Here is a 21838-nt window from a genome sequence, read left to right on the forward strand (position 1 = left end):
ACAGGGCTGTCCCCAGACAGCAGCCAAGGAGGGATCCTGAGGTGGCCGGATAGATCAATGACCTCTCAAGGTCCCTGCAGTGCTATAAGGGGAACACACAGAACTCAGCCAGGACCTTAGATGGAAGAACACTAAGGAAAACATTCCTTGGGTTTAAGGGTAGGTGAGGGAGTGGGGGTGGCCCTGCCTTCTGAGGATCACATGATATCTCTTCCCTATAAAAGGAGAGAGTGTTACTTAGAGTTTGTGTGTGTATGAGCAAGGGGGGCAGGGTTGAGTGAGTGACTTTTCCCAACACAGGGAAAAGAAAATAAATTTAACAAGAAGATCGTGAATAAGGAAGGACAAAAAACAAAAGTAAATACCACAACTTTCCTGGAGTGCCACGGCTCTGGCTTCCTCTTTCAGATCTACAGTCAGTCCTCTTTGGTGGTAACTACATGTGCTTCTAATATCCTCTTTTACGTAGCTCCAGCTTGGCAAAGACTTGCTTTCTGCCTGATGCAAACCACCTGGGAGGCAGGTTCTTTAGAGGCAGAATTTGCTTAGGGGATAGGGAGACACTAAGGATTCTGATAAAGTCTATGGGGACAGCCTAGGCAAACCACAGAAGGAGGTTCCTAGTCTCCAGGCAAGGCTCAGAAAATATTCTGTCCATTTTGAACATGATTTTGGGAAAGTGGCCCTCCTGGCCTGCCCCACGGTACACCATCCACTAGAAACATGAGTATCATGGTGCCTGAATGACAGTAGTTGACAATAATAATGCTGATCACATCTTCATCCTCAATGATCAAATCCAAAACAGACCCATCCCTGGAAAAGACGTAACTCAATGGGAGTAGACATTTATAAAGCCCTTTAAAGCAGACTGGTGATGTATATCAAGATGCAAAATGTATTAAGACTTAAAATGACCAAAGTCTTTGACTCAGTAACTATTGCTGAGAATCTATCCTAAGAAAATAATCCTAAAACTCAGAAAAGCCTAAATGCTAAAAATATTCTCTGTAATCTACCATTGCAGAAAGAGTACCCGTGAACTTGGAATCAGACAAATCTGGGTTTGAACCCTAGCTGTTACTTACTTTGACCTTAGGGGTGTTTCATAACCTCTTAGCTCAGTTTCCTCATTTGTAAAATGGGAAATAATGCCTATCTTGTAGAGTTGTAGTGTGGAAAAGTGAAAATATGTACAATGTAAAGCACCTAGCACAGTAGCCCAGTATTTGGCAGGTATGAGGCATTCGATAATGGTGACTCTTATTACTATTGGAAAAAACTGGATATAGTCATCCAGCAATAAGAGTAAGTAAATTATAAGTCCATTAAGAAGCCATTACGAATGATATTTACAAATAATTTTATAATAATAATGGGAACCCTTACAAAATAAACTAGATACAGATGGGTATACTGGATATCCAAAAGACATTATGAGCATAATCATGTAGGGAAAAAATTACCCTAAAGGATAAAATGAGAATATTAATAAAGTACTTAGCAAAGTGCCCAGTAACATTCAATATTGTTACAAAACAAACCTATCCATTGAAAGATGACTAAAAGAAGAAAAAACACAAAGTCAAATGCTCCTTATTCCATAAAGTCACCCCTTCCAAGCCAGACGTGATCTCTCCACCCTCTGAACTCTCTGGCCCTTTCCCTAGAGCCTTAACACTTCATGGAATGGGCCACTTCCGATTAGCTTCTTACCCAGGTGCAACGTGTCTCAGCTCCCCTTAAGGATAAAGGCTGTATCTCTTCACCTTTGAAGAGCCCAGGTGCCTTGTGCACAAAGGCTCACATAGAATAGGCACTTGTAAGAAGGCATGAAAGAACAGAGGCATAAAGGAGGGCATGAAGGAATGGTCAGTACCAGCCCAGGCCCACCAAGAACGTAAGCCACCCTCTGTTCACAACTCAGGATGGGGCCAGTCCCACTGAAGCCCAGTGAGGCAATCCAAGCCTAGTCACAAAAAGTCTGAAACCAGGGTTGGAGGGGACCGGAGGCAGGCTCCATGGATAGTCCCTTTCTCAGAAGTCTTGCAGAGAGAATTTTTTGGTTCCCTTCACCCCAATGAAACAAATCCCTCTTTCCTAGAACATATTTGGGAAACTCTCCCGCCCAAAAAGGGCTACAGATGTTTACAGGCCAACATAACTGTGAGTTCTTAGGTAGATTCTAGTAGAACCATGGGGAAGTAGCTATAGAACTGCAGATGCCACTAAAAAGAAATAGAGAGCTGACTACAAAAGATTAACCACAGATAATGCAGAAATGGGCCAGAAAGATGCCTTTGCCAGATGCGAAGACAAGAACAGAAAGGAAGGGAACCCAAGCAGCATCCAGAATATAGAGAAGATGTCCATTCCAGTTCCAACCCCTGCTGAGAATTTGCATTTCCACCCCAGGTATACTGAATCAGAATCTACAATTTAACAAGGTCCCCAGTTGATTCTTATGTATAATAAATTTTGAGACTCACTGCTGTACTAGTTGTTCTCAAAACCAGTCCCTAACCAGCAGCATTAGTATCACCTGTGAACTTGTTAGAAATGCAAATTCTCAGCAGGGGTTTGAACCAGTTCAAAGCTCTGGATCCAACACAGCAGGCAGCTTTCAGGAGCTGAAAAAGAATCAGAGAGGACAGTTCTGTCACTGACCTAAAAGAAACCCTCAAAAGGGAGAAGTTGAACTGCAGTGACAGAATCTTAGAACTAGGAAGTACCTATTTTTATGCTTAAAAAATCTAAGCTACTAACCCATACTTCACTCCATGCTCAAAAATGAGCTCAAAATGGATCAAAGACCTAAACATAAAATCTAAAACGATAAAGATCATGGAAGAAAAAATAGGGACAACGTTAGGAGCACTAATACATGGCATAAACAGTATACAAAACATTACTAACAATGCAGAAGAAAAACTAGAGAGCTGGGAGCCGTAAAAATCAAACACCTATGGTTATCCAAAGACTTCACCAAAAGAGTAAAAAGACTACCTACAGACTGGGAAAAAGTTTTCAGCTATGACACTTCCAATCAGCATCTGATCTCTAAAATCTACATGATACTGCAAAAACTCAACTGCAAAAAGACAAATAGCCCAGTTAAAAAATGGGCAAAAGATATGAAGACACTTCACTAAAGAAGACATTCAGGTAGCTAACAGATACATGAGGAAATGCTCACGATCACTGGCCATTAGAGAAATGCAAATCAAAACTACAATGAGATTTCATCTCACTCCAACAAGGTTGGGATTAATCCAAAAAACACAAAACAATAAATGCTGGAGAGGCTATGGAGAGATCGGAACACTTACACACTGCTGGTGGGAATATAAAATGGTACAACCACTTTGGAAATCAATTTGGTGCTTCCTTAAAAAGCTAGAAATAGAACTACCATACGATCCAGCAATCCTACTCCTTGGAATACATCCTAGAGAAATAAGAGCCTTTACGCGAACAGATATATGCATACCCATGTTCATTGCAGCACTGTTTACAATAGCAAAATGATGGAAGCAACCAAGGTGCCCATCAACAGATGAATGGATAACTATGGTATAGTCACACAATGGAATACTATGCATCGATAAAGAACAGTGATGAATCTGTGAAACATTTCATAACATGGAGGAACCTGGAAGGCATTATGCTGAGTGAAATTAGTCAGTTGCAAAAGGACAAATATTGTATAAGACCATTATTAGAAGAACTCAAGAAACAGTTTAAACAGAGAAGAAAATATTCTTTGATGGTTACGAGAGGGGGGAGGGAGGGAGGGTGGGAGAGGGGTATTCACTAATTACATAGTAGATAAGAACTACTTTAGGTGACAGGAAAGACAACACACAATACAGGTGAGGTCAGCATAACTGGACTAAACAAAAAGCAAAGATGTTTCCAGAATAAACTGAATGCTTCAAAGGCCAGCATAGCAGGGGTGGGGATTTGGGGACCATGGTTTCAGGAGACATCTAAGTCAACTGGCATAATAAAATCTATTAAGAAAACATTCTGCATCCCACCTTGAAGAGAGGCGTCTGGGGTCTTAAACGCTAGCAAGCGGCCATCTAAGATGCATCAATTGGTCTCAACCCACCTGGATCAAAGGAGAATGAAGAACACCAAGGACACAAGGTAATAAAGAGTCCAGGAGACAGAATAAAGAGTCCAGGAGACAGAAAGGACCACATAAACCAGAGACTACATCGGCCTGAGACCAGAAGAGTTAGATGGTGCCCGGCTACAACCGATGACTGCCCTGACAGGGAACACAACAGAGAACCCCTGAGGGAGCAGGAGAGCAGTGGGATGTGGACCCCAAATTCTTGTAAAAAGACCAGACTTAATGGTCTGACTGAGACTAGAAGGACCCCGGTGGTCACGGCCCCCAGACCTTCTGTTGGCCCAGGACAGGAACCATTCCCAAAGCCAACTCTTCACACAGGGATTGGACTTGGACAATGGGTTGGAGAGGGATGCTGGTGAGGAGTGAGCTTCTTGGATCAGGTGGACACTTGAGACTATGTTGGCATCTCCTGTCTGGAGGGGAGATGAGAGGGTACAGGGGGTTAGAAGCTGGCAAAATGGACACAAAAAGAGGAGTGGAGGGAGGAAGTGGGCTGTCTCTTTAGGGGGAGAACAATTGGGAGTATGTAGAAAGGTGTATATAAGTTTTTGTGTGAGAGACTGACTTGATTTGTAAACTTTCACTTGAAGCACAATTAAAATTAAAAAAAAAAAGAACTCCCACTTAAAAAAAAAAATCTAAGCCACTAAACAGATATGAGTCAATACTCAAACTAACCCCATACCCCAAACAAATCTGATATTATTTCCCGATCGTAAGCAGTACATATCCCTGAATTGCTACTGGTCATAAAGCTTAGTTTTATATGACTCTGGATATCAGACCACAGAGAAGAGGACAGAAGAAAGAGATGTCACTTAAAATGCAGAACCAGGGAAAGCCGTGATAGGGAAATGCCAGATGAAGCAGGAATATCTAGGCCACACATGCCATAGAGTTTCCATGCAATAGACTTTTAAGCAGTACAATAAGCTCAGTATCTTTGCAAGGAATGGTACAAACACAGTGACCAATCAAAACCTGAAATAAGTATCGGGTGGGAGGGCGGCAAGCAGGTAACAGGAAATTCTTTTCCATATTGGTTTAAAAGATTTTCTGGATTTTTCTCAGGCTCCCTGTGCTGATGTGCATGTCTCTTTGACAGAATACGAAGTTGTATAAGAAAGAAAATAGCAAAGGAGAAACTTCTGTAACTAGGAAAGAACATACTCAGCTCTTTTTTTAATATAAATTAGCAACATTTCTACATGAAGAAGTAATCATCAGAGGATGCATGGAGTCAGAAAAGTTACTAAGACTGCAACTTCCCTCTCTCCAGTCCTTCTCCCTATGTGTCTTAGAGCCCCACTTGCTGACGCCAACACCAACAATCATTTTGCTTCTGTTAGCACTACAGAGCCTCCAGATGCTGGGAAACACACAAGCAAGATACCACTGGGCTTCCTGCACTATCAGCGGAATTGTCAGCAAAGTTCCCACAGCAGCCCCAAAGGACCAGGCATGTGTAGGCCCTGGCTTGGGCTGCTGGACACAGGGATGGAGAAAATTTCTTCTCTGTCTCATGGGTGGGAGCCTGCTTGACCCATTCATTCTTTGATGAGCTGAGTCCATATAGCAAGGGTCCCACTACTTATCAGCCTCACCCTTTTATGCCTTGGCAGATGCCTGACTGTAGACAAGGCATTTGGCAATGACGCAACAAACAACACTCTTCCCCAGTCGTCTTTCTACTGCTTATTGACCACATCACCCTCCAGAGAAGCAGTAAAAACACATTTTAATTATCAGCCTGATTGCTTATAAACAAGGTGGTGAAAAATTAACCTCCTTAAACAGAGAGCAAGCAAAAGGAAAGAGATTTTAAAATAAAATGTTGGGGTCAGAACTCAACCCACAAACTTGAGGAAACTCAGCTCAGGGAGGAAAAGCTGGCCAGGCCCTCTGTTTTTGAGTTCACGCCACATTTCAAGTGAGTGGCAAGCTTCCCAGCCACTGTCCACTCCTTTCCCAGTCCAGCTGGCAGGGACGCAACCTGGCATGGCGAACTGCATGCCAGAGGCACATAAGTGAGTCTTTATTGTGTCGTTTTCCCCCCTGCCCCCACCCAATACTCTCCGCCAATCCTGGGACTCAAGGCTCCATCCACCCTCTCCCACACCACTCCCTATAGACAGGAGGGAATAACAGTATGTAAGGGGGAGATCACCTCACCTTGGCCGTCCTGTCCCTGGAGCCACTCACAATGATGCCCCCTTTGCAATCCACACAGTTCACCTCCTGTTCATGAGCCGAGTACTTGACAGTAAACGTGCTGTGAATCTTATGAACACCAATCTTCCCATCTCTAGGATGGAAGTAAGGAGAGAAATAAGCAGTCCACCCCCAAAAGCCAATTAGTCTCTCTGTAGAAAAAGAACAAGTCTATAGAAAGAGCCCAAGTATCTGATGATGTCCAAATTCGCTAAGTGTTAGACAACTCCAGCCCAATAAGATACTGAGCTTCTAGATAACTTTACTTCTTCAGCACACTTAGGGCTGAAGAGCTGAGAGATAAAACAAATTTCCCGTTACAGAGTATCAAAACCAGTTTCACTTTTCATTAAAGGCTCCTCCTGTTTTCCTTCTCCAGCTGACCCTATCAGCTGTCTTTGGTAAATCTCTTGGCTTTAAATGGAAAAAAAAAAAAAAATCAGTACCTCTTCTTCTGGTTTCCCTCCTCATCTCTTTGGAGCTGAGACAGAAAAGTCAGAGGCAGGTAGAAGGTCCCTGAAGAGCACTAAGGAAGAGGGTGGTAGGAGAGCCTGCAGCACTTACCCTCCCGCACTGATAATATGCGAGTTGGCCAGCACAAAGTGACAAACGTCCTCATCATGCCCAGCAAAGACTCCCAGGGGCCGGCGGCTCAAGCTGGCACCATCTGGGCGGAACTGGTAGGCCAGGATGAAATTAGCCTGGGATATGTATAGAGAATCACCCTCTAGCTGCATCCAGGGCATCTGACTGCAGAGATAGAAAACAAAAGATAAGGGTCATCAAGACACAAGCTGAAAACCTGATGACTCAGGCCATTGGAGAGGCTGACCAATCCCCAACCTGGCAAGAACAACCTGCAAGGCTAACAGTCTACACCTCACTCTCCTCCTTCAAAACTGCCTACCCCTAGGCCACCCTCAGGAAACTAGAGTGATTGAGCTTCGTGATGACCCAGTCTTCTTTGGGCTTTCTAAAAGTGAATCAGAACTAAAAGGCCAATTGAGCATCATTTTTAATTGAAGAATGCTTAAGATTTGGATTACTGGCTACCTAAACTTCTCCTAGGTAAGCTGAATTTGGAAAATTCAATGATTGAGGAGAGAGGAGGGTTAAAACAGAAAACTTCCAGCCAGGTGAAGTAATTTTATCTCCCTCTGCATCCTTACTGATTTGAAGTGTCGGTAATAAGTTTCAACGTTCCAAGACTACCATACATGCCTCTCTGCCAATAGCTCAGTAAGGGTGTGACAGAGAAAAGAGAAGAGCCCTGGGGAAGCTCCATTCCCTCATCCTACTAGAGCAAAGGGGCCATTTATAAGTGAAAGGAATAAAGCCATTTAGGAAAGGATGTTAACCTGATTAGATACCTAGATCCTCACAGGGGATATCTACATTTCTGTATTAGAGGGTAAGTGTGGCAATGGAAAAACACAGCTACAGAACTGTCTGCTACAGTTCAGGGCTACAGAGAAATATCTCTCACAGGCAGCTGATAAGAGAAATCCACAAATAGTTAAACATTCCCACTACAATCTGGCAGGAGAAGGAAAGGTTAGAAGGCATAGGTCATTTCCATGGCATGGAGAGCGCCTTAAGAAGGATTCTGCCAGACACTAAGCTGTCTGGTGGGGACTAAGCCCCTTTCCCAAGGGATACATCCCAACAGCCTACCCTACTCTACATAGGGGTTCTGGAGCTACCAAGTCCCAAGGAAAGCACAGGGACAGCTGATTCATCCTCATTTACCATCTCCCACTGCCAAGTCCGTCTGAGTAAACTGGGCTGTGTTTCTTCCCCAGCCTCCTTAATACAAGCGTCATGGGAATGTGGAAAAGTTCTGCAAATTGACTTGACGGGCCATTAAATGCAGCTTGGACTTTGTAGTAACTGAGTTTCTGCTCATGAGGTTTTTACAAGTGTGTGCATATATTACATGGAACATGTGTAGAGTGGGTACAGACGCCTGCATTCTCACTTATCGTGCACATTCCTCACCAACATCCCCTTGCATGAGCATGTGGTACACTCAAGTGGACAGCAAGCAGCAGGGGTTGGAATTCAGTATCCATGTGTTTAGAGCCACCTGGTAAATAGCCATTTGCCTAGGACAAGAAACCAGGTTCATGCCAGGTGAGCAAGCAGAGAATCCCAGAGCAGCCTGGTAACTGTTTCATGTGTTTATTTTCCAAACTGCTTGAAACTAGCCCAAAAAAGACATCAGGGACAAAACATTGACAGAGAAATAAACTCTACTTTCTGGTATTAAAAAGCAAAAGTGGGAAGCAGGGGATAAAGTCCCTCATCATAAAAATCCATCTTTCTCTCCTGTAATTCATAGCAACTGACATCAGTGAAACCAGCAGAAACTGGACACAAGCAAGAGAGAAAGGTTCATCAGACAAAAGAAGCTTGCCTGTACCATCTGTGCAGGTACAGGTCAACCTAGAAAGGGAAAACAGGATGTTTCCCTACCCATTCCAAACAGCCAAGAAGGAGTAGCGGTTTTTTGGTAAGGAGTCAAATAATAACTATGAAATAATTTAGCATCGATAAAGCATAAATTTGTGGTAGTAGCAGTGCCAAAGCCATTATGTAAATTTCCTGGCAATTTTTCTAAGCCCTGCCTCTTGTAACATATATGGCCAAACCTTTAGATCCTATTTTGCCTTTTAATAAAGTAGGGAGAAGGCTAAAGGAAGCCAAGAGTGAAGATATGACTCCCTCGAGTAGAATATTTAAAGAAAAATAACAGTAAAACAAGATGGGCTTTGATAAGTTAATAGTGGTTACCTCTGAGTGGTAGAATTATAAGTTTTTATTCTCTTTAGACTTTTTTTTTTTCAAATTTCTATAATAAACATTATTTTTATAATCAGAAAAAATAGTAATTTGTTAAAATAAAGTACATTTCTTGTAATCATTTTTTAAATGCGATAAAAAGTTGTCCTGACACTTCCTTTGTGATGTTTAGAAGATCACCAGTACCACCCCACCCACAGGGTTTCTACTTTCAACATGCTTTCCTGTTTCAGGCAGCTTTAAAAGAGTCAAGAGGCTACTTGCCTGCATCTCCACTTTAGCAGAATCCCCTCTCGGCAGCGCCCCAACCTCCAGTTCTGAGACACCTTCACCCGTTCCTTCACTGGGACACCGGCCATCCTGTGTCCAGAAAGAACAGATAATCCAATCACCACAATTTATTGCTGACCAGAGAAAATTCCATGGGCTTGCTGAGTTAGGACTCAGAAACATTCAGAATATATCTGGATAAAAGTGAAGGGGTTAGGGGACCAGGAAGGGATCAAAAGAGTAACTCTCCTCTTCATATTTGGATAGCCAAGAAAACTGAGGAGAAGAGCCTATCCTTTAAACTATTGAAAGTATCTATAGTGGCTTTTTTTTTTTTTTATAGTGGCACCTGGGGGCAGTGGTGGTTCAGTGTTAGAAGTCCCCCCTTCTCAGGCAGGAGACTCAGGTTGGATTCTCAGGTAATGCACCTCACGTGCAGCTACCACCGATCTGTTAATGGAGGCTTGCCTGTTGCTATGATGAACAGGTTTTAGCGGAGCTTTCAGATTAAGACAGACTAGGATCTACTTCTGAAAATCACCCAGTGAAAACCCTGTGCATCTATACTTACATATAAGAATATATCTGGACAAAAAATATCAGAGGCAGTTTTGAATGGATCAAAGGAAATTACGTATTTTTTTTTGATAGATACTGACGAATTGTCATCCAAAAGAGGTTATACCAACTTAGACTTCCAATATTATACAAGAATGTTTATTTCTGAGTATCTTTGATTTTTTTTCTTTTCTTAAATAAATTCCATTTTGCAATAATTTTAGATTTCCAGAAAAGTTGCAAAGATTATAGTTTCCATATACCCTTCACTCAGCTTCCCCTAATGTTAACATCTTACATAACCATTGCATATTTGTTAAAACTAAGAAATTAACACTAATACATTCCTATTAACTAAACTTCACATTTTATTCAAAGTTCACCAGTTTTTCCACTAGTGCCCTTTTTCTGTTCAAGGATCCAATCCAAGATACCACATTGTATTTAATCTTGCGTTCTTAGTCTCCTTTGTCTCTAATGGTGTCTGTCTTCCCTTATTTTTCATGATCTTGACACTTATTTTGTATCTTTGCCATTCTAAGAGGTGAAACATGGTTCCTTCTTATTGTTTTAGCATTTTGTTTTAATTATGAATAAGACCGAATACATGGTCATGTGTTTAAAAGCAGTCACCCGATATGTATATGAAAACCGGACAATGATTAAGGAAGACTGAAGAAGGATGCCTTTGAATTATGGAAAAATGAACAAATTTGTCTTGGACGAAGTACAGCCAGAATGCTCCTTAGAAGTGAGGATGGCAAGACTTCATCGCATGTACTTTGGACAGATTATCAGGAGGGACCAGACCCTGGAGAAGGACATCATGCTTAGTAAAGTAGGGAGTCATTGAAAAAGAAGACCCTCAAAGAGATGAATTGACACAGTGGCTGCAACAATGGGCTCAAACAGTGAACCTCCTGTTGTATATAGGGCTGCTATGAGTCGGAACCAACTCAATGGCATCTAACAACAACAACAGTATTTCTTCCGTGAAATGCTTGATCACATCTTTGCCCATCTTCATAATAGGTTTTCGGTCTTTTTCTTATGAGTTTGTAAAGGCTCTTTAAAAATTCTGTGTTGTAGATTTTTTTTCCAATGTATCATTTTATTCTTACTTAATTTATAGTATTTTAGCCATGCAGACATTTTTTCTTTTTATATATCCATGATTTCATGTCTATCTTTTAATACACTTCAAAAAGTGTAAATGTTCAGAAAAGGTTTTCCTACTATAATTTTCTGGCTAGAAGAAAGTTAACCAGAAATACATTTTTATTTCAAAACTTACTACTGAAAATCTTGTCAACATAGTAGGTAGTTTAGATGACCTTTTAAAAATGACTTAGTATTTATAATCTCTCTGGATCATGATATCAAACATAATTTAACAAACGTTTAATATGATGCTTATTATGTGCCAGGCATTGTTCTCATTTACTCAATGTCTTATGTATAGTAATTATCAATAAGCATTTATTGATAAAGCAATTATACTCTAGTTCTATTTGATGAGAAGACTTTTGAAATAAGCAACAAGAAAACTGGTACTTCAATTTACAAGAAATTCAGAAATGACCCAAATTGATATGAATTTAATATACAACCAAGTAAAATTTAAAACTAAGCAAAGAAAGCTTACTTAATGCTGCTGGGTTTGTATAGCATGCACCCAACTTTATTAGAAGGAAGGGATGTAAAGAAGAGAAATATACATGCCCAGAAAGAATACTGAAAGGGTATATTCTAAAATGGTAATCGTTAACTGTGGATGGCCACCTATGGGTGTGTTTTTTTTTTTCTTTGTGTTTTTATGTATTTTCCAGTTTTTCTATAGCGTAATACTTTGGTAAAGAGAAAAATACTCATTAAACTAATAATAACAAATGCTGTTGATAAAACTGCATGATTTAGATTACCATCTCATTCCATAATACACTAAATTACAAAAAGATGAAAGAGTGAATTTAAAATATTTTTTTAACTAGAAGAAGATGAAACAGTATACATATTTCAATGAAGAGTGGAGTTCATTTCATGATTATGGAAACAATAGAGATGAATCAATTATAAAGCCATCAGGTTTGATTATATTAAATTTTAAATACTGCAGAGAGGAGGAAAAAAATCCTTACAACTGGACCAATAAGTGAAATCATGATAAACGAAGAAAAGATTGAAGTTGTCAAGGATTTCATTTTACTTGGGTCCACAATTAACACCCATGGAAGCAGCAGTCAAGAAATAAAATGACATATTGCACTGGGAAGATCTGCTGCAAAATACCTCTTTAAAGTATTAAAAAGCAATGATGTCATCTCAAGGACTAAGGTCTCCTGGCCCAAGCCATGGTACTTTCAATTGCCTCATGTGTATGCAACAGTTGGACAACAAATAAGGAAGACTGAAGAAGAATTGATGCCTTTGAATTATGGTGTTGGCAAGGAATATTGAATCTACCATGGACTGCCAGAAGAATGAATAAATCTGTCTTGGAAGAAGTGCAGCCAGAATGCTCTTTATAAGTGACGATAGTGAGACTCGTCTCACATACTTTGAACATGTTATCAGGAGGGACCAGTTCATGGAGAAGAACACCATGCTTGGTAAAACAGAGGGGTCAGCAAAGGAGAGGAAGACCCTCAGTGAGATGAACTGATACAGTGGCTGCAACAATGGGCTCAAGCATATAAAGATGGTGCAGGACCAGGCAGTGTTTCATTCTGTTGTACACAGGGTCACTATAAGTTGGAACTGACTCTGTGACACCTCACAACAGACGAGGAAAAAAAGATTCAAATGAAAGTAACAGAGTCGGAGGAAATTAACAATTAATATTACAGATGCAAGTCTTATCTCTAAAACATTGAGGGGACTGATAAAGATCTATCAGGATAGCACTCTGTCTCCAACACCCTATTACCCATATCCAACAGAGGATATGAAGAGTCACACACTGTTCTCATTCTCATGATAAAACTGGGGGAAACATCCTCCAACAACTGTAGTTTTACAGACATGCATATTAAAACAATTATTAAACGACCACCGCACATATATTAAGTGGAAAAACCTGACACTAGCCTTGGTTTGATAGAAGGGTTTGAGTTTGGTTATACATTTTTTGGTAGCACACTCAACTGGTACAGCCTTTCAAAAAGGAATGCTGTCTCTTAACACAAAAATGTGTGAAATAATAGCTTCTGACCCGGCTTTCCCACGTTGGGCACTATATCACACAGAAATAATTCAAAAGGGAAAAAGAAAAACATATTTTTTACAAAGATACTTATAGTTGCTGCTATATATTAGACCTAAAACCGGAAACAGTCCAAATGTCTGTCTACAGGGGAGAACAGTATACTAACGCAATGGAATATGCTGCCACCACATATGACAAATGTGAGGACTGCAAAACATTTTGAAAAAGACTATAGCAAGTAAAGGTAAATTTAAAACTAAGTCAAATGTATAAAGGTAGAGATGAGGAGGCATTATATAAGATTACATCTCCATTAAGAATAGATCAGAAGATGTAAATAGATAGTGCTTTAGAAAAAAAAAAAAAAAACGATGCCTTCGAGTACATTTTGACTCTTAGTGACCCTACAGAACAGAGTAGAACTGCCCTGAAATGTTTTCCAAGGAGCGGCTGGTGAATTCCAACTGCCGACCTTTTGGTAAGCAGCCTGAGCTCTTAATCACTTCACCACTAAGGGCTCCTGGTGCTTTAGAAAGTGAGCAATATTTTTTTTTTAATTGTGTCACATCATTGTTGATGTATCTTTCTATTTACCTTACTAATTATGCAAGCCTGGGCACCTAACCTCCCTAATGGTCAATTTCTTTGCCTATGATATGACAGTATTTCACGCAATTGTGGTGTTTTAAAAATGACAACCAACACAAAGTACTGTACAGTAAAAATTATAAATCACTATGAAAAGGTTAATTATTTTCCTGTAAATTTATGTCATAGTTAATATCCATTAATACTGCCATCACTAAAGTTAATTGAATAATCGTTCAATTTTGTTCTAATTTACTTACAACTAATTTAGCTATAACTATTAGAAATTATTCTGCTAAGATCAAACAGTAGTCATCTTTCAGGCTGAATGATTAGGATTTGGTACCCACATGTTAAGGCTAAAATATATAAATAGATTACTGAATTCATCAGTTGGGTAAATTTGGTCCCTGGTTGCACACTACTAGAGAGCAGCCCACGCTACCAGATGAATAGAGCGTTGAGGACAGAAAAAGGTGAGTTGATAGGATGGGCTAAAAGAACTAAGATCTTAAAAAGACTAGATTCCCCTGTCAAATCTTATTGACAAACCCCTCCCAGATACAAAGAGGAGATCATAGGCAGTTACACTTCTCCCCTTGAGTTAGGTCTAAACTAAAAGGTGCAGGTGAAACTAAAATTTGAATATTCTGGATCATAGCAGGCAGAAAACAATGGGAAAAGAATCAACATATTTCTTGAATTGGGGTAAGAACAACACTTCTGTCATCTCTCTGGTCACTTAACTGCCATTTGGTGACGCTTCAATAAGGGTCAAAACACTCCCCTGAAGGACCCTGTCTGAGGGCAGCAAGAAACTTTCAAAGTTGAACTTAAGAAGCTGCTACTGAACAGCGGTGTAGACATTCTCTCCCAAAATTAAATCTTAACCAAAATTCTTTACCGTGGCCCTTCGAATCAAACTTTGACTCTTTTTAACTACTCACTCCATTTAGCTTTGACTTGAGAGCTAGTACAATCATCTTTGATGGTTACAATTCCCCTAGCTGGTGGCCAAATTCTATCCATATTTTCATTGGTTTCAACACCTGAAAAATTAGAAGGAATTTTTTAAAAACTCCTTTTTCAGAAAACGGGTATTCCTCCCTTCCTGTGGGGACCTGTTACTGCCCAATCAAAGGGGGTCAGTAGAACAAGACAGAAGAAAAGAAGCAGGTGCCCCTTAGAGTTCGAAAAGGACCCTTGTTCCCATCCTTGAAACGCCCTCTGGCTGGCTATTTCTCCAACAGAGTTACTGGTGTAAAGTGAGGGCGCCCTGTAAATAAACCTCTCTAACGGCTGTTAATGCATGGGGGAATCTCTAACCTGGCTTCTGGGCCTGGCCAGACTTCCATTTTCCCAGCCCTCCTTCTCTTGCCTCAGGCTCATTTTTCCACTAGGGCCCCCTCCCTCTCAGATTTCCGGCACTTAGTCACCATTATAGTTTGACTGCATTCCTAGGCGCATGACCTATTTTAAACAAAAAACAACACAACATGCACCCACTATTAGCTATCTGGCCCCTTAAAATCTTGGCTACAAGTGAGTCCAGAGGGTCAGAAATTAATCCTCCAATGGCCTCAGCAGCAGAGGTTTATAATTAAGATTAAAAAATTAATGAAAAATCATTGCTTACCCTCTGGCCAGGGAACAGGTGGCAGCCCCAACACCCAGGGTGAAGTGAGGCTGTAGAGAACATGCCAGCATGAGCACAGGACTGTGCACGAGGAGAGTGTGGAATAGAATCACATCTCCCCTGGATAGCCTCCAAATGTCAACCCACTTACCCATCCAACCTTGCCTTCCATAGTTCCACGCTATGCAAGTGGACTCCAGCCCAGTCCATCATTTCTATACCCCTGCCTTCATCTATACCACCAACACTAGCCTACCTTTGTCACTGACAAATGCTTGCTTTCCTCTTTTGAGGACTAGTCAAATTCACCCATTCTTTAAGGTCTACCTAAAGCCTCTACTTCCCTGACTTCCCTGATTCCTCCAAACATTCCTCTCCATCTCATTTGAACTCTTAGACTGAACCTATCATAAGCTGCTGTGCATTGTTAGCTTTTCACAGTTATATGTCTTGTTTGTCCAATTCAGTCATAAATTCCCCAGGATCAAGTCTTAAACCTCTCAGTGCTTCCAAAAGGGGCTATCGACCAGTGTGCAACAGAGCAACGGTATACCAGCAACCCTGCATAAACATCCCATCAAGTTTTAAACAATTTACAGTATTAATTTTTGTTCAACTAAAGATCTATATCTTTACATGAATTTCTGTCAAACACTAAGTCACAATGTGGCTCATGATACAATTTGTTGCAAATAAGAAGACTGCATGTTCAGAGGAACATGTCTGAACTTTACCTCAAAAGATACAAGATGGGACAATCCAATCAATTGGCATAATATAGTTCTTCAAGTTTATGTTCTATCTCCCAGTATGTTGAGTAGGGGCTTAAAAGCTTATGAGCCGCCACCTAAGATACAACTATTAGTCTTTTTCAACTTTCAACCCAAGGACAGAGAAGAAACTGGACTATAGGACTAAATGGCTCCGTGAACCACTGCCTCCTCCACCTTTAGACCAGAAGAATTAGATGGTGCCCAGATACTACTACTAAATGTTCTGATGAGAGGCACAATAGATGAATCCCGATACAAAGGGAGAAGATGGGGAACAGAATTTCAAATTCTTAAAGAATCCAGACTTACTGGACTATTGAGGCTGGAGGAATCCCGAGACTATAGCCCTGAGTTGATCTTCAAAACCTGAATTGAAACTACCCTCTGAAGCTACCTTTAAACTAAGTAACAGTTTAGCCCACAGAGTAAATATTATCACCCTTGAGTATTCCATTAAAAAAAAATATATATATATATCTCTCTCTATAAGACCAAAGGGTCAACAGCTCTTTTAAAGCAGAGATGAGAAGGTTGGGGGGAGGGGCAGGGAATTTAGGTAAATAGAAGTGAAACAACCAGAAGAGAAATAATGAGAATGTTGACACAAAATGAGGAATACAACCGATGTCACTGATCATTACATCTAGAAACTACGGAATGGGCATGGGTTTTGATGTGTATACTTTCACCAAAAATAAAATTAAATATTAAAAAAAATAGAACAAGATTAGGGCAATAAACAGTTCTACTCAGAGGGTGAACAATAATGCAAGCAATCACAGACGGGCTTTTTCAACTTTCTGAAACTTGCTTTTCAAAAAAAGGATCTTTACCTTTTAATGCTTTTTGTACTACCAGAAATTCTAGCATCATACAAAAGTAAGTGCTAGACACTAGAGGTAAGAATCATGGCCCTAGCATAAGAGGTATATGGATAGATTCTGCTTAGAAACTGTTTAAGCAAGAGTTCTCAGGAGTACAGTTTTCCCTTTGGCGAGTCACACTTTCAACACCACCTGTAGATTTTCAGGAGCCGGGATATACTATTCTAAAGCTCCAGAGGCCCTTTCTAAAGACACGTAATATACCACATCTTCAAGAATTCAATGGAGGCCTCCAAATTCCTGTGCTGGAGAGGATCAGGGGCAGGATCTGAGCAAAGTGTTTTAATATGGCACCCACATGTCAAAGCTGTCCATAGCAGTTTCAGATGCATGGGCATAACCCTAATCCTTTACATGAGTGTAGGATTTAAGAGTCAGGCAGTGTTCACATTCACTTCCTCCTGCTATTGGTCAGGTTCTGTATGTGCAGAGATATTAAGCAGGAGAAAAAGAGGATTTTATGGTCGAAACACTTTGGACAATGCTGGCTGAAACAAAATTAAACAGGTCTATCACAGGGCTCCTCAGGGCCTTTAATTTGCCAATGGGCATTGTGGGCCCCCCAAGAGAAAGGAATGGCCCACAGCATTTCCTACACTCATTTGATCACAGAAGCAGCTTATCAAGAATCTCACAATATAATTTTTGGAATAGCTAATCAGTACTTTCTGAGAATTAGCAACACAAGAAAGATACCACTATTCTTTGTGAACAGGCCTTCCTCTACTGAGTCATGAATTAAGCACTAGCAGACTCAGAGGTGGACTTTGTTCTCATATCTTCAAAATGACTTTTCTCTGGGCGCCCCATCTGAAATATGAGGAATAATTACATTGCTCTGCTTCCCAGGGTTGCTTTTTATTGTTTTTAATCTGGCAACTGTGTTCCATATTAATCACCAAAACAGATTCTCAACCCAAGTGGCCAGGCTTCAAAATCCCTGGTGCCTTCCCAGCCTGGATGAAGGAATGGACCAGACGCTACCTAGAAAATGTTTACATCTCTAGTTTCTAGGCCATTATGATGAAGTCAAACTGCAGCCAGCATAAGGGATGAATGAGAGGTTCTCCTTTAGCATCTCACTTCTAGATCACCCATCTCCGAATCTCGATCCACCTCTTCGGTAAGGGCTTTCTAAAGGAAAATTCAAAGAAACATGGACGTCAAAGCTGGAGCTACAGGGAAGAAAGAAAAAAAAGTACTTGAAGCCTATTTATGCCCCTTTCTCCAAAGAGAAAGAGTCCACTACAGAGCTATCAAGCTGAAGTATCATTCCTTTTAGTGAAACGGCTTTCCAGGAAAAGTACCTCAATATATTTACTATAAAACAATTTAATTTCCCTGTCCTATCACCTGCCACCCCTATCCCCATCCCCTCAAAAAACCCCACAGATTGTGGATTTCCTCTCATTCTTGGCAGAGTTACCAGAAGAAATATAATACTCCCTTTGGACTGTTACCAACAGCTGCTGGAGCAAGAAGGGGAACTGGGGGTATCCCTCCAAAGCTGCCTCTAAAAATGACCGTTCCCCCTTTCAAACCACACATTCAATAAGCATAAGACTGCCCTTTCTCCACCTCCTTAAAGCAAGGGGAGACCCCAAAATCAACAGTGCCTCCTAGTCTAAAATACTGTTATCCCTCCATTCCCCTCAACTTGACTCTTAGCTAAAGCATCTGTGCAGTAAATCCCCATTCTATTTCTTCCCTAACAACATGTATTTCTTGAAATAATCCTCTAAAATGGGTTTCAATGGGTTATTTCACAGGTCTAGTGTTTTTTGTTTGTTTAATCCATTAATTTCCAAGTTCTTATCAAACTCCAGGAGCCCTGGTGGCATAAGAGGTTAAGCACTCGGCTGCTAACTCAAAGTTCTGCAGCTTGAACCCACCAACCGCTCCATAGGAGAAAGATATGGCAGTCTGCTTCCATAAAGATTTACAGCCTTAGAAACCCTATGTGGCAGTTCTACTTGTCCTATAGGGTCACTATGAGTCAGAATCGACTCGACGGCAATGGGTTTAGGTATCAAACTCCTATTCAATGTCATTGCCTTGTCTCTTCCTACCTCTCCCAATACCACACCCCTCAGACAAACACAGCCTTGAAAAACAAAAGTCTGGGAACAAATTCAGCAATGGCTACACTGTACCCCAACATCACTACACACTAAATGCTCTTCAATTCTGTCTAGAAAGTCTCATCACTGGGCAAAAGAAAGACATACAGTTTGCTTTCAGCCTCTCAGCTGAGACCACCAACAAAGAAGTTCACAAATGTCAACTGAGGGCAAAGACAATTATCTCTTGGTGCTAAGGACAAACTGGACACAGCCTTCAGCATCGCTACCCAAAGGTGACAGCCGGGGTTGAGTGAAGACCGTGAAAACTGTACAAGAGCTGAGGAAGAAAATATAATGTAAGGAATGATTTGGAATTAGGGTAGGAGAAGGCGGAGGGATGAACTGGCTGACCCCAAATGTCTTTTCCATTGCTAACTCCTATGATTCTTTGACCTCCAATTTTGTGCTGCGGACAAGGAATGGAAAGTCAACAGACATGGTGATGTTTTGAAAGAGCCTGGCAGCCTGCTCTTGTCATTTAGGGGCCTTTGCATGTATTTTTTAAGGTGTCTCCAAGCCCTATCTTCATTTCACAGTTGTCACCTTTCTCAGCAATTTGAGCTCATGTCAAATACCAAAAAAGAGAGAGAAGAAGAAAGAATGTGTTGGCAATTAATTGTGGGCTGAAGAGCAGCAGGCACAGGGGCCCATTGGGTGGCCCAGACTTCCAAGGAGGGTGATGTGGACAGTCTGGATATAATGAAGAACTGACTCAAAATTGAGACAAAACAGACAAACCTCTAACAAGAGGTCAATTCTTTCTCCAGATAGTCTCATGCTTGGTTTTGGACACAGCTCTTGAGCATCCACATGATTCAGGATTTATAAACATATCCTTAATTACCACAACCATCTTGCTTCTACTCATTACAGCTGGAGTTTCATCCAAAGCCTGTTCAAATCTGAGCAAGACTGCTGAATAGGAAGGACTCTACACAAAAGTAAACCAAATCTTTGGATGCTCAACCTCTTCTGGTAGTTGACATAAAAAAAATACACCTGAGATAAATTCTGAGGTTTAGGCAAAAAAAATGCTATGTTTCCACAGGTCAAAGTGGGGGTATATGCCAACTTTCATTAAAAATTAAAAACCCCATTTTCTCTCCATATTTTTCAAATGGTTGATCTCATCTTAATTTTCAAAATTTATTGACGCCTGGCCTAAAGAAGAGTCTACCTGAATTTCTCCCTGTTCTATGTCTATAAGTCAGGACCAAAAACTAATCCAATGCGAGGGTCAGCCCAGAGTTAAGGGTTAACTTGTCACACAGTTAATTCTTTTCTATGTCAAACACTCAAATGTAATTTTTTTTTTAAATACCTGTATGCTTTCCCAATAACCTCATCATTAGCTGATTTTAGCAGCCCAACCACAATTCCTTCACCTAAGAGTGAAGGTGCTGAAAACAGAAGATTGAAAGTATGGAGTACTGAAATATTCTCAAAGATTTCATTTCAACATGAAGTCATATGAAAGGCAGTTCATCCTGCACATTGTGAGGACTTTGGGTTTCTCCATGTTTCTGCCCCTACCATTCAAGTTTTGCAAGACTGGAAAGGATATAAGCACCTTTCATATTCTTATGGTCTTGGAGGAAGAGGTGTCTTCCATTCTTCCAGTTTGCATTTGGAGACTGACTGCACTAGACCATTTCCTGCTTCCACAGGTATATTGTTTTATTTACTTCGAGCACGTAAACTGAACTCTACTTTTATTAACTCACAGAAACCATTAAAAATAAGTCCTTTCCAAAACAGCTGAAGACAATAAACATATCCATATTCAAAGGCTTTCAATGAACTGGAGAACAAATAAGCAACTCTCCTTAGGTAAGGCAGAAAGGTGAAGGAGAAGGCCTAAGCTACTTTAAGTTGCTAATTGTTTTCTCAAAAAAATCACTGTTTAGGCCTTAAATGTAACTAGTGAAAAATGTCTTCTCCATTCAGAGCTAGGAAAGGAAACTTTATGCTTTCTGGGCCAAAAAAATGCTCTTAAGGCACAAGCATTTTAAAACAAACAAACAGTCTCTGCTTATCTGTGTCTATCTCACCACTCTGGACGTTAATCATCACTGAAATAGATACCCCAGTCCCCCAAGCCTCAAAGAGCTTCAAGCCTACAGGATCCTCGGCAGAGGAATGAATGTACATGCCAGGGCAAACACCTCAGGAGCCTTACTCCCTGAATGTCTATTGTTAATTCTAGGCAAATCCATCACAAGCTAACACAAAAGAGCACCCAGGTACTTAAATTCACATTCGAAACATGCAAGACTTAATTTGGGAGGAAGAGAGTCAAGTAAACTTTAACATAAGATTGGCAGAAGTCTAATTAAAAAAAAAAACACAGGTTTACATATACAGATGCATATTTTTTCTTTCCATTCTTTGCTCTTGTCATTTTCAGTATCAGAATTTGCAGATAGTATTTCTGCTCTCCCACCTGTCGTGCTACTTCTTAAGGTCAGCCTACATTATAAATTAATAGAGTGAAATTTCACTGTTTTGTTCCTGTAGACTGAACTAGGTTAGTTTCCCCCTACTCTCTAGGAAAAAAAAAAAAAAAAAAAATTTTTTTCTCTAGGGAAAGCTTAAAAGACTGCTGTATGAAACATTTCCTTCATTTTTATTATATTCAAGATAT

The 21838-nt window shown here is 40.4% G+C and overlaps 1 protein-coding gene across 5 annotated transcripts in view; it reads right to left on the reverse strand.

The window, feature by feature from the left end:
- FBXW4 (F-box and WD repeat domain containing 4) overlaps window positions 1-21838 on the reverse strand; it is an 87660-nt gene that overhangs the window by 61348 nt on the left and 4474 nt on the right. For all 5 annotated transcript variants that reach the window (XM_049856102.1, XM_049856101.1, XM_049856105.1 and 2 more), the window contains exons 2-4: window positions 9422-9517; window positions 6920-7105; window positions 6317-6449 (exon numbers count right to left, since the gene is read on the reverse strand). In XM_049856102.1, coding sequence (XP_049712059.1) covers window positions 6317-6449; window positions 6920-7105; window positions 9422-9517 — 415 coding nt within the window. The remainder of the gene's footprint in view (window positions 1-6316; window positions 6450-6919; window positions 7106-9421; window positions 9518-21838) is intronic.

Source organism: Elephas maximus, chromosome 16 (genome assembly GCF_024166365.1).
Source record: "Elephas maximus indicus isolate mEleMax1 chromosome 16, mEleMax1 primary haplotype, whole genome shotgun sequence".
Taxonomy (NCBI): domain Eukaryota; kingdom Metazoa; phylum Chordata; class Mammalia; order Proboscidea; family Elephantidae; genus Elephas; species Elephas maximus.